Source organism: Antrostomus carolinensis, unplaced genomic scaffold (assembly GCF_000700745.2).
Source record: "Antrostomus carolinensis isolate BGI_N321 unplaced genomic scaffold, ASM70074v2 scaffold1525, whole genome shotgun sequence".
NCBI classification, from domain to species: Eukaryota; Metazoa; Chordata; class Aves; order Caprimulgiformes; family Caprimulgidae; genus Antrostomus; species Antrostomus carolinensis.
In genome coordinates, this window is record NW_010318262.1 from 94,732 (window position 1) to 107,603 (window position 12,872).

The 12,872-nt window shown below is 37.6% G+C and overlaps 1 protein-coding gene across 1 annotated transcript in view; it reads left to right on the top strand.

The window, feature by feature from the left end:
- Window positions 1-12,485, top strand: part of LOC104525612 (adhesion G-protein coupled receptor V1-like) — a gene marked incomplete at both ends in the record, with an annotated part of 48,864 nt that extends 36,379 nt beyond the window's left edge. The window contains 2 exons of the mRNA XM_010168819.1: window positions 10,424-10,615; window positions 12,308-12,485. Of these exons, the coding sequence (XP_010167121.1) occupies window positions 10,424-10,615; window positions 12,308-12,485 (370 nt within the window). The remainder of the gene's footprint in view (window positions 1-10,423; window positions 10,616-12,307) is intronic.
- Between the last annotated feature and the right edge of the window lie 387 nt (window positions 12,486-12,872).

Here is a 12,872-nt window from a genome sequence, read left to right on the forward strand (position 1 = left end):
CAAATGTTCCAATTGCTTAGTTTTGAAATATATACATGTGTATATATATATTTTCTATTACATTGGTATGCATTGACATACAATTTAGGTTATTATAAGTAGAATCACAGGGAAATAACTAAATACTACAAGGCCATTACTCTCCCAAGTGGTGTTTTTGTCTCAGAAGTAGAGAGTAGTCCCTGTTTAGAGTCAGCCAATGGAATTGCCTCGATGTTAATTTCATTCCCTATTTTCTGTAAATTTCTTTTTTTTTTTTTGTTCACAGCTTAGTAGTCATATTTCTGTCTATTTCAAAGGCCCTGATATAAATTTTTATGCCAATGATTTTTCCATTTAAAAACCAAAAATTTGTCACCCACAAATGCAAATTCTATAAAGTTTCAAAGCTACCATTGCTAGAAAAATCCTCAAAACAAACATTTCTAGTACAAGGCTGACATCATATCCATATATAATGTGAGTTTGTTTTTAATTTTACTTTGAGTAACACTTTCTTTGAAAAGAGATCTCATTAACTCTTGAGGTACTTTTTATTAACCCAGAGCTTTCTCTCCTTGCACAGACTAGGAGCAAGGATGGGTGGAGGAAAATCAGCTCATTATCTCAAGTCAGGAAGTGAATTATTTCACTGACAGAGCCAAATATATTATTATACCTCCACCTACTCTTGTTCACCTACTTGTCAGATATGGAAGGACGTCTAGTCCTTGTCCTCATTTTTGCCCACGTTTCCCATTTTTTCAGGAGCATCCCTAACCAAAAGAGTGCTAACTTCCTGCTTTATAAATAAAATTTGCCTTCTGCTGTCTCTGAAGCTGCAGAAAGGCAGTAAATATCTACAGTAATTTTCATTAAAATCAAGGGGAGTAGGGAGTGTAAACTGCTGACAAGTTCCTATGAATATCATTTAATAGCAAAGCCTGCTAAACAAGATCTTTACTTCTGCATCAATCAAAGCTCTGGCAAAATAATTGCTTCTTGTAGTAACTTACACATCTGTTATTCTGGACATAAAAAGCATGAAAAGTCATCATAAGATACTTGCTGGGGTCATTTTTAGTTAAGAGGAGGTTGAGATGGTGAGACCTTATTTGTTTCCTTACAGCACCGTGTGTCTGTAGCTCTCTAACTGGCTGCAGCATCATTGTCCCAATAGTCAGAGAACTCCAGAGTATGAAAACTCCTTATTCCCACCAGTCTTATCCTAAAACACCCAAGCAGCAGATGTGGAAAATAGTTATATCAGTAATCCACATCCCTTGTGTTCCCTTCAAGCCAGAGTTTTTTGAGGGTTTCTTGCATTTATGGCTTCTGAAGTTGCACCAGTCAGTTATAGTTTTTTTATGGCACTGAAGCAAACTGCTGCTAAATAAGTGGTCTACCTGATTTCTCAGTTAGATATGACAGAGTAACAAGAAAAACAGAGGTAAGAGTAGGCATAAAATAGATTATGACACTAAATGAATCAATTAGAGGGAAAAAATGTTTTAGCAGTAAAGCCTAGCCTTTACTTAACTCTTCATTTGGAGATTTTCTATAATAGCAAGTAAAAGTTCATCAATAAACACAAAGTTAGCTTCTCTCTTGACTTCTTCTGTTTGTCATTGATGACTTTCAATTCCCTGTTTCTTTTAACTCCGTGTATTTGCTGTTAATTTACATAAGTATAAATTACTGTTTTAACAAAAACAACAAAAAAAGTATACATTAATATGCTGAAGGAATAGCACTTTCTTTAGCTTTTCATATGGGCAAGATTGACCTGTATTATAGTACTGCTAGTTTGTACAGTCCCCAAGTGTAGTTTCTTCCATTGCTAGCTTCCACCTTGAGTATTGTTTTCCTATGATAGCTTTCAGATAAAACTAGAATTATCTGCTAGTCAGAGAATCTCTTGACCTAGGGACAGAGGAGACAAAGGCTTTTACATCCACCATTTCTTGTCTGTTTGAGAAAGAAATGAAAACAGTATAGTAGGCTTAGATGGTAAAGTGTGAGGTGAAATGTCAAGTTATAAATGTTTACCTTTTTATGGTTTAGGGTATAAATGTTTTTATAAACACTTTTGTTTATAATGTTTAGGGTATACATAATTTTATAATGTTTACAGTATAAATGTTTTAGGGTTACAAAAATTTACAAAGCAAGTATGAGAGTAAATGTTTGCAAAATTTTTGAAAGCTTATGTGCAAATTCATGACCTCTGGTATTTCTAGGTCTTTACAATCAGTGCAGTTGAAAAATGTGTGAGGAATAACCTTACAGCTTTTGGTCTTTCTATTTTTTTTTCTTTTTTAATTGTAGAGTTCATCAGTGGACAAATAATCTGTTTTTCATTGGTAGGTAATCGGGCTGCTTTCTGCTACCAGAGTGGTCCTCCACATAGGATAAAGCACAAAAAGAACCTAATGCAAAGAGAACCTCAAGGGATGATGTTCCTCATTTCTATTGCCTGTGCAAGAAAGAAAAATAAAAAAGGCAGAGAGGAAAATGCCATGGTCAGAGAAACAGGGCAGAGATGGGGAGTAAGGGGGTGCTAAGTCTCCTTTGTCTGCTCTTGGCTGTTCTCAGCCTCCTGCAAGCACGTGTGGTTGGTGTGATTTACTGCATCTCACATACAAAAAAAGGGCTTTCTTGATATTTCCAGGATGACTAGATTAGAAGGAAGTAATAGAATCTTATTTCAACCCAATCTGCACATCTGGCAAGTTTCGCTAAACTTCAGTATTTTCAGTGCATCTTCAAGCTGAACACCTCTCTTTTTAAAATTTGAATCTGCCCTCTTAAAACAAACAACAACAAAAAAACCCCACCCCAAAACCTTTTCCACCACTTGCAGGGCTGAAATTGGAGGTACAAATAGCTGTTGTGTGAGAGTAGCTACAAGTGTGCTAAGAGCTGTGCAAAATATTTGTAGTGAATCCTGAGTATCCAAGCAAATCTGCTTTTTTAAAGATTTGCCAAAATTTGTGAACCTTTCAGGTAAGCCTGAGCCAACTTTAGACTAAATCTGAACTGCATGCAGTTTGCCAGAAAGGAATTTATGGCTTTGGCTTTGGGTAGGAACTACAAGATTCAGCATGGTCTTGGCATAGCTGGTTCTGCATAAAGAGAAACTTGGCAGCTTAGACTAAGTTTCAGGTGTTATGTTAATGTTAGGAAAATGCTGAAAGCACAGTATTTTTACCATTATTACAGAATATACCCATAACCTGTTTTTCTGTGGAATTACAACTTTACAAAAAAAGAAAGCACTTGAAATAACTGTGTGTTAGTGCAAACCTGTACATACGTTCTTAATTTAATGTTAGATATAGGAATAATTGCTTTTCTTCATTCCATTTTTTATGGTGGCTTCTATGCATGTATGTGTATGTGTATGTGGTGGCCGTTGGTTGATTCAACAAGTGGTCTTATGGCTGAATACCAAGATGGTATGAGTTTTTCAGTCCTCAGGTACATTTATTGTTGTCTTTCACTTTTGATGTGAATTTTTAGAACTTCAACTGAATTTGCCGCAAATCTTTTCTCACAGAGCAAAATGGGGAGTAAATACTTCAGGAAACAAAGTGTGGATAAGTGGTAAATCTTCCCAATATGAACTGTGATAAGAGAAATGGTATGATTGGTAAGAATTATAATAGCTCTGTTAAAACTGGTGCTGAATGGCAAATAAACAGTCAAACCCTTGGTGATGCACAGCAGGTCCAAAGTCGACTTATTAAGTGTAAACACCAGTTGACAGGCATGCACTGCTACGGACATGGCTTTTAAAACAATCACTTCAAATGCTAAGAAGAAGATATTTAAATAGAAGGATCTGATTTACATTTCAAAGGTTAATATTTTTGGAGAGCTATGAGTGGGAGATGTTAAGCGATGGGTTGGGATGTGGTATCATGTGACTTAAGATGATACTTCTGTCATGATGACACTAATAAAAGATCTTCAAGCTGTTCTCAGAAAAATATGTTTGAAGAAGATGCAGGAAAATAAAATGTACATTAAAGTCTGATTTTTTATATCTAGACATGCACAAAAATGCTGTGCCTGCAATTAATCATAATTATCTCTGAAAACAAGGAAACTTGGAGAAGGAAATAGAGAATGTTATGTTTTATGGTTGTCACTACATTAACATTATTAATGCTATTGTGTGTATGAATATTCTGTTCCATGGCTAATTTTCTTCCAAAAATGATTAGTAAAGACAACAATATCAAACATATATCATGCATTGTACAATGACCCTGATTATAATTTCCTCAATACGATTCCTTTAACATTGTGAGTCATTTTTTGCTAGCTTCTTGAACATGGCGAAACATGCAAATTATCTGGATTAATCAGACCAGTAATTTTCCCAAAAGCAGTAAGCAATTGTTATGTAAATCAGAGTTAATCCACAGCAAGCTTTGACTGGCTAGCGATGGAAAACTACGTGAGAAAAGAGAAGTGTGTAATGTAAGAGCTTCCAGTAAATTAGTGAAATCCCCAGGGAAGTTCACAAGAAGTCAGCTAAGGCTTTAAGGTGCACAAGCATCAGCCAAGATATTGCCACCAGGAATGGCAGCACCACCCATGGTCTTTTGACAGCCACCCAGGATGAACACCCTGACCATTAAACCGACAAGCAAAAGATTTTCTAGGACTGGCTGCCAAGAATAAATTAGCGTGGTCCAGACAGAGAATGAGATTAAATCTCACTCTGATAAGATTAAAAAAACTAAAGTGAAACTAACCAAAGCATAAACCAGCATGCGGAAATTCCTCTGCAGGGACTACAAACAGCTAGTCTCAAAACCTGATCTGAGTAAAGACAACTTTTCTGTGGGTAGAGACACCTGTTTGTGTGATTTCTTGGGGTTTTTTTTTAACCACTTGGCACCAATAAATGCATAACTTTAAAAATAATAGTGATGTTGTAGCTGTGGTGATCTAAGGACCAGAATGATCCAGTTCTGGACACAGAGATCTTTTTGTGGTCTAACACAAGATACTATCACTCTTCACAAGTCTTGATTTAACTTAAAATATTCTGTTTTGAAAAAAAAAAAACACCCAAAACCAACAAACCCTGCTTTTAATGATATATTCACATGGTTAGTGATATAGTCACATGATGATAGTTATCAAATAAAATTTTCTGAATTAAAATAAGAACTCAAAGAGAGCCCCTGTTGAGTGCACTGGATTTTTGTTTGTTCTGATACATACCCTGAAAGAGGTTGAGGAAATGTTCAAATGAAATGTTCACATGACTTTTGTTTACCGACACTTCTGCAATGATACTTTAGTTTTATAAATAGATATACTATTCTTCTAAAATAGATGACATTACCTGAATCCAATTCTCCTTAGACAGTTTTTTGCAGTTTCAGGGTAGAGTATTTCAGGCATGGATGAAAATACTTGTGTGAGAATTATGATGTTTTCATTTTTTGTTGTGTTTTTTTGTTTGTTTGGGCTTTTTTTAATCTAATGCCTTGGTGTGCTTGTGTTCCTTAGACCAAAAAAAGGATTGGTCTCCTTTCTTTTACAAGATTAATTTAAAATTATGGTATACAGTGAACAACTTAGTTTTCTCTCAGTGTGTAAAAGGGAGATAATGAAGAGGTTCATTGATGGGCTACAGTAGTCAGTTGTATCCTTTCTCATTATTATTAGCAGAAGTTATCTTAAATTTAGACATACTGTAGTGTCAGCACAGTGAGTTGGAACATGCAGAATTGGAGGATAAAGAGACAGAGGGAGACTACGAGTGTCAAAAGTGCAATGAAGGCTTTTTATGGATCAGTCCTCTGGGTTTGCATGTGATATTATGAAGTGTAAAATACATTCTGTGCTTTTATTGACAGCTCTGGAAGTCAGTCCTTAATTTACCAGCTTCCTGCAGCTGTCACTCCACAGAATAAATAAATCAATCTGTTATATATGAGGATCCTCCTCACACCCATGCATACACCAAACCTTCCCACAGATTATTAAATGTACCAAAAAAAACCCCATCCCTTCTTCTCCTCTAGAGACTTTCCACAGTCTTTCTGGACAACTTGTTCCATTGCTTAATTACCCTCACATTGAATATATTTTCCTTATATCCAGTTGGAACCTCCCCTGTTTCTACTTAGGACTGATATTTCAGTCCCCTACCATGTCCCTCTGTCTTCTTAGGAACCAGTTCTTGTGTATGGGAAACTAATAACAGTTAATGGTTATTAATTCCCATCTGAGCCTTATTCATGCTGAAAATCCCAGTTCCCTCAGCCTATCCTCACAGGGCATGTGCTTGAACTCCTGACCATCTTGATTGCCCTCCACTGGACTTGGTCAAGTTCTTACCCGTCCAGTGCTTTGCCCATCTAGACAACAATGTTCTAACTTGGGTACCTGAGTGCAGTGGGAGACCATGGTGAAAGCCTTGCAAAACTCAAAGCAGACATGATCCACTGCTCTCCCCTTGTCCACTGGGCCAGTCACAGAAATCAAGTTGGTCAAGTATCTGTAGCAAATCCAAAAGAAGATTGGTGAAGTATCTGGCATAGCCTAGAGCAGCATTGAGGCTGTTCACGTCTCACTAGTTGAAAAGGTCCTGTTGGACTCTTTTGCATGTGAACTTTCCTTCAGATGGTTGTAGATACAGTTTTTCTGGATTTTTTTTTTCCGCCTGACATAGCAGTGCAAAAAGAGCAGATGTACAGAGCAGCTTGCTAAGGTGAAATAACAAGAGCTTTATTGTCTTCCATCAGCATATATGGGTGAAATAACAATCAGCCTTTACTGACAATGTCATACAAACATTTTTCAGCCAGCCACCACATCTGAGAAGAACTATAAGTTGCCTGTCTGTGCTCCCACCTTTGGGGCAGCCTAATTATTTCCTTGAAGTAGATCTCACCTTCCTCCATGGCAGATGCATTAATAACACTTTTTCCTCTTGTCTTTTACTGTGATGTTGTATTAATACTACTATCATAATGTAACCATAAATGACATGGCCTTTCTGTACTTGCTTGTGGACTGAGGAGAATGGCTCTGAATTTGTATGCAACAGTCAAGGACATTGGTACTCAGATGAGGTTTTGGATGTTAGCTTGGTTTTTTTTTTTACAAAATCTTCTTAAGAATACAAAATTAATATTTACCACATTTTTAAGAGCTGTCATCACCTGTGTTATTAATATCCGTACCCAGACCTATCTTTTTTCAATCCCTTTGTGGATCCCTTAGTGGAGGTTTCTCCTCTGAGTATCCTGCAGATCTGGTAGACCTGTCAACAGAATTTGACTATTCTCTGCATTTCATACTTGGTACAATTAGTAAGGATGATGTCTGTGTGTCTCTGAAAAAGTAAAGTGGTGCCAACTTGGCCAAAGTTTATATAATAAACACCATGAAACATATATTACAATGTCAACAGCCTTGTTTTCATAGTACTCTATTTTTACAGTGTTAAAAGTTGAAGTGAAAAAGAACATACTGAGTGTCAAAAGTGTGGTGAAGGACAATTCCATTCTCAAACTAGTGCTTTTGAAGAAACCCACTGAGACTGTGAAAACTGTGGTTGCACTGACACAACCCGAGTGTCTGCATCCTGCCTGTGCTCTTTCAAACAGTCTGGTAGCTGCTGGTGCTGAGACAAGCACAGATCAATATGACTTGATCCATGGCATCTTCATGTGTAGGATTGTTGGAACTTAGTGTTGTTTGGGAAGGACCATTTGCCTTGTTTTGCTTTCCCCAAATTCAGTTGCAGTGATTTCTAAGAGACAGAGTAGTGAGAAGAAGACCACAAGCCCCTTTTGATACTGCAAACAAAACCATGGTGATGGCACATAGGAGCTCACCTCTACAGAGTGTATCTTCTTGAGACTCTAGATTTGGATAGGAATATGGATCAGAGAAGGTTCCATCCTTTTTCCAGCTAAACAAGAAAAATTCTACCCAGCAACACAGTTCCTGTGTAAACTTAGAACCTACTTAGGAACGTTGGGTTTTGTCAGGTATAAGCTTCTGTTTGTAAGACATTGCTGTAATATTTTACAAGAGTAGGAGACGTAAAACTCACCTTTTTTTTTTTTTTTTTTCCTGTTAGGTAACTCAGCCTGTGACTCCTCCTGTCCTTAGACAGTCAAATAACCTCTCTGACTCCATGTGCTCCTTATAGAAGGACCCAGAGGAGTTGTCTCACCATCCATCGACATCACTATGTGGGAGTTCTCTGAATTGCACATACTGAAGGTCCTTCTCAGCAGCAGGAGTGCCACAGGAGGTGATGCGTCTCAAGTGATGCATCTCAGCGATGTTGGCTCCTGCTGCTGAGGACAAAGGTCCACATCTCTGCATGACAGTAAAGGGCAGAAGTGGTGGTAGCAGGGAGGAGTAGCAGCAAGGATGCTTCAAGTGCCAAAACACCTTTCTGTGGTTCTGATAGAACAATAGTTCCTCAGAAGTAGCACTGTCTGAAACACACAGAGAGTTAAATCAAGACACCAGGCTGAGTTAAGGAGATGATTGTGGCACTTTATTCCATGTTTATTTGTTTTAGAAGAGTGAATGTCCAAACTTGGGGCTGCACAGGAGAGTGACACAGCATGGACCTTGCATACCAATGCCTTATGTCCCTGCGATTCTGCAAGACAGGGCTGTGCAACATTTTCAGCTAATGGATTTTCTTGAAAAGTACAAACCCTCTTGAAACGTGTGTGCAAATTCTGTGGGTAGGTCCTCAGAGACCGAAATGCCAGAGGCTGCTCTGAATTCAGTGTCATCACTGTTATCTCTTCTTCTTGGGTTTTTTATCCTTTTCATATCCATTAAACAACTTAAATTAAAAGAAATCCATTTCTGGTCCCATTATGCTTGACCTACATCAGAGTCTTTGGATTTGTTTATAGAATGAAAGGACATTTTGGTTCCTTTTTAGTGTCTCTTAAGTGCAACATGCATTTGCATCAGTTTTTTGGAATGTATTTACTTACATGTATCACAAAGAAATTTCCTTTCAGTTAACTGCTCTGGGTCCTTCTGACAAAAAGCAATAATCTGGAAGAGTGGGAAAATATATTCTCAAAACAGTTGGTTTTTAACACTTTTGTTTGCTGGTTTGCTGTTAAAAAATGCGTACATGGAGCTGTATGGCTTTACAGCAGCTGTTTGAGGCTATTTCCAGTGTTTGACCAGCTGAGACTGAAATCCCATTGAATGCTGTTAACTTCTGTTATGTGTCACTTTGACTGTTTTTTCGTATAGTTTTGGCATTAGAAATCATGAATCTGCGGATCATGAAGTGCTGCTGTCTGTTTTATACAGATGGAAATGAAATGTATCTTGTGTGTTTGCTGTCTCCCTGTATTTTCAAGATTCCTTCCAATAGGAATTTTCAAATATAATTAGATGAAACTCCTTACTATTTATAATCCCAGTTACTACTTTTATGCCAATGGGCATCTTTCCAATAAATTGTTCTGCTTAGTACAATTGGTTTCAGCGGTCTAGAGGACAATGTGAAATACAAAAAACAATGCAAATTTAATTGTATTGCAGCAGTCAGGAAGAATCCAGAAGTCTTTTCTTTGTACTCTTTTGGTTAACTCCTTCTTTAGTAGTTATTGAACTCGTTGATTTATGAACTGAAATGAATTGTTTTCCCTCAATATTAGTGCAACTTAAAAATTAGAGAAAGTCAGATTCCATATTGAGAAGTTCAATCACTGTATTTCTTTGCAAACAAAAAACGTGGTTATAATACTTTTCTTGGCTAAGTCTAAAGGTCAAAATTAACAAGTTTTAAGGAAGAATGCAGAGGCGTACAGCAGAGCTTTTGTAGTAATCACAAATGAAAGACAGTGCTGAATTATTGGATATCACAGAGAATTTAATTTATAGTTACGACTTGGTATCTGTGACGGCAGCAGTGCAGTTTGCACGAGATTGAAATTGGGGCAAGAATGCGAATAGCCAGCAGGTCAGTAAGGAAATGAAGAATTGTGGCTAGGGGCCATCAGCCAAATCCTATTGTAAAGGCGGCCCTTAACCACATCTTCAGTATTATGACAACTGTGAAACTCGAGTTGGTTTTGTTGTTGTTGTTGGGATCTTGGCTTTGCTTTGTAGCCGTGTGGGTTGAACCAAATAATTTTCAATTACTCTTTTTGGGTTGGGGTTTTTTTGTGCGCGTGTGGGGGTTGAGCTGGAGGCCTCAGGATATGAATTTACTTTTAACTTCCAGATCTCTGATGGGCAGTGACGTTGTCTCGTATTTTCCATAGAAACTGGCTGCACCCCTTTGAGGCATGGACTGATGGTGTAAGAGAAGGCATCTGCTACAGCATATAGGACCATGCCATGACTGCGTTCAAACTCTGACCTAAGCTCCCTACATTTCACACACTGTTTTTTTTTTTTTCCTTTGTTTCAGGGTCTTTATGTCTTTGTGGTGTATTTTATCCTGCACAACCAACTTTGCTGTCCAGTGAAAGCAAGTTATACTGTAGACATGAATGGGCATACAACTCCAGGATCAGCTTTTTTCACACATGGCAGTGGTCTTCCAGCTGCGGGTGGAGAGATCAGCAAGTCCACTCAGAACCTCATCAGTGCTATGGAAGAGGTAACAGTGCTCTACACTCCTTACCTTGTGTATTGAAAACGTACCTGGAAATTTAAGTGGCAGTACTGAAATGTAAAACAGAGGAATGAGATGATAATTATTATAGGTTGGGTTGGCTTTGGGGAAGATGGGGATTATTATTGTTTTTCCCCCCAAAAAATTGTTATCTTTAGCCATGGTGATACTCTTGGGACTTAAAATTCCCTGGTAACATTCCATCTAGAGAATTTCTCCTTTTCTACTTGAGTCTTCAAGTTGTTATAGAGGCTGGTTAAAGTGTTGTCAAGAGTAGGTAATGAGAAATCAACATATCAAGTTAATTATTTCAGCTTACTATAAATATTAGATGAGTTTTAGGTCTTTTAATTTTCCAGAGTCTTGCTGCATGAAACTTCTGGAAATTGCAACACAATAGAATAAAATTAGAGTAAATTGGAATGGAATGGGATAGAATAGAAATTTTGAGGAAGATTGTTTTCAATCTCATTGTTGCTGGAACTGGAATGCTGCTAGTATCACTTTTCACTACCTGTAGTAAACCAAGGTGACTTTTGCTGTTATGTACATGTTCATGTTGATAGAGCTATTTGAAAATTCTCCAGCTAAACAGTTTTTCTAGGAAAAACACCAATTTAACGGAACTGAAGTATTTCAAGGGAACATGTCAGTTCTAGTAAAAAATTTTGTGGAAACCAAACTTCTCACCTGGCAGCTGTTTTGCCCATTTCTCTATCTGCTTGACTGTAGGTTTTTCTGGATTTTAAAGCTCCTCAGCTGCATCCTGGCAGAGCACTACATTTATTCAACTTCTCAGCGTTTCACTTGAGTTGGTGCCTGACTCCCCAGCTTAGTGGACAGCATAGCTTCTCAGGTCTACCTGGCCAGCTTTTATATTCCTCAGCCCCTAAACAGGGGTGACCAGTAAACCAAGAAAATATATTTTGCTTGTCCTAAAATAGTTTTTGGGGTTTTTTTTAAGAGTTCAGTATTTTGGCTTTTCATCAATCTAAGGAGGAGATAGGTTTTCAAAACCACTTCTTTTCTGATGAACTGAAATTCTGAATTTTTGAGCAGCTCCACCTTAAACCAGAGTGGCCAATGAACTGTAGCAAAGTTCATATCAAAACTGTAGGGCTGTGTACTACCTCCAGAACTGTCATAGACTGTCAGATTACTTTAAAATATATTATTGGTAAACATGGGAAACAGTGGGTTGCCAACTGTAGATCATATAATGGAAAGTAATGATGATTAGTGGCTACAGAAGGGAGAAGCAGGGTCCAGCAGAGGATGAGAGGGTGGTAAGAGAAGAGTGAGCTGGAACTTTTCAATGCTTTAATTTGAAGTTCTTCATACCAGGGGCCAATGTTTAGAAATAGCAACATTTTTTCAACTTTTTGAGATAGCTAGTACAGGCATAACAAACACAAAGTTAAATTACTTGTAATCAAGTAATATGTGTGTGTGTGTGTATATATATAAGTATATATATATATATAAATATAAGTATACCTAAAAAAACCCCCAAAACAATAAACAAAAACCCAACAAACTACTTTGTTCACTCTAGAAGTGACAGAACAGCTGGCTCCAAAATCTTTTGGTCTTGAGTTTGGCTCTGGTCATAGTTTCCAGTTTTTGTACTACAGTTTTGATGATTACTGCATTTCTGTGCCTTTTTAAACTTTGCAGGTGCCTGCAGACTGGGAGAGGGCATCCTTGCAGCCTGCTAGTCAAGCTAGTGCTGCCTTTAAGCAAAGTCCACAAAATGGCAATGTTTTCCACCCTTCCGGAGGATTTAGTACCGGCTCATTGGTAGCTGATGAGGAATCACAGGAGTTTGATGACCTAATATTTGCTTTAAAGACTGGTGAGTGACTCTTCTCCTTTTTCCTTAAAGGCTGTTATGTTCTTCTTCACCCTAGTGGTGTCACCATTCCGTGAGATCCAATTAATATAATCTGATTGCCAGTGAAAATCTGAAGTAAAATTGTTTTGCCTTGGACTGATATTCCCTGAAAAATATTGTGCAGGCTATCTAAATTAACAGAGAAGGAGTCTACAAAAGTATGTTTTGAGCCATGATGATAAGCAGACCTACAGAAAGTAGTAGCAGGTTGGAGGCTCTGTCATTTTTTCAGAAGTGCTTAAATGGCTAACTTGCTTCTTCTAGACATGAGATGTCTTGTCTTCTTTCCCTTTGTTTTACAAATTCATATATAGAATGTATACAATGTCTGTTTTTATTATATATATA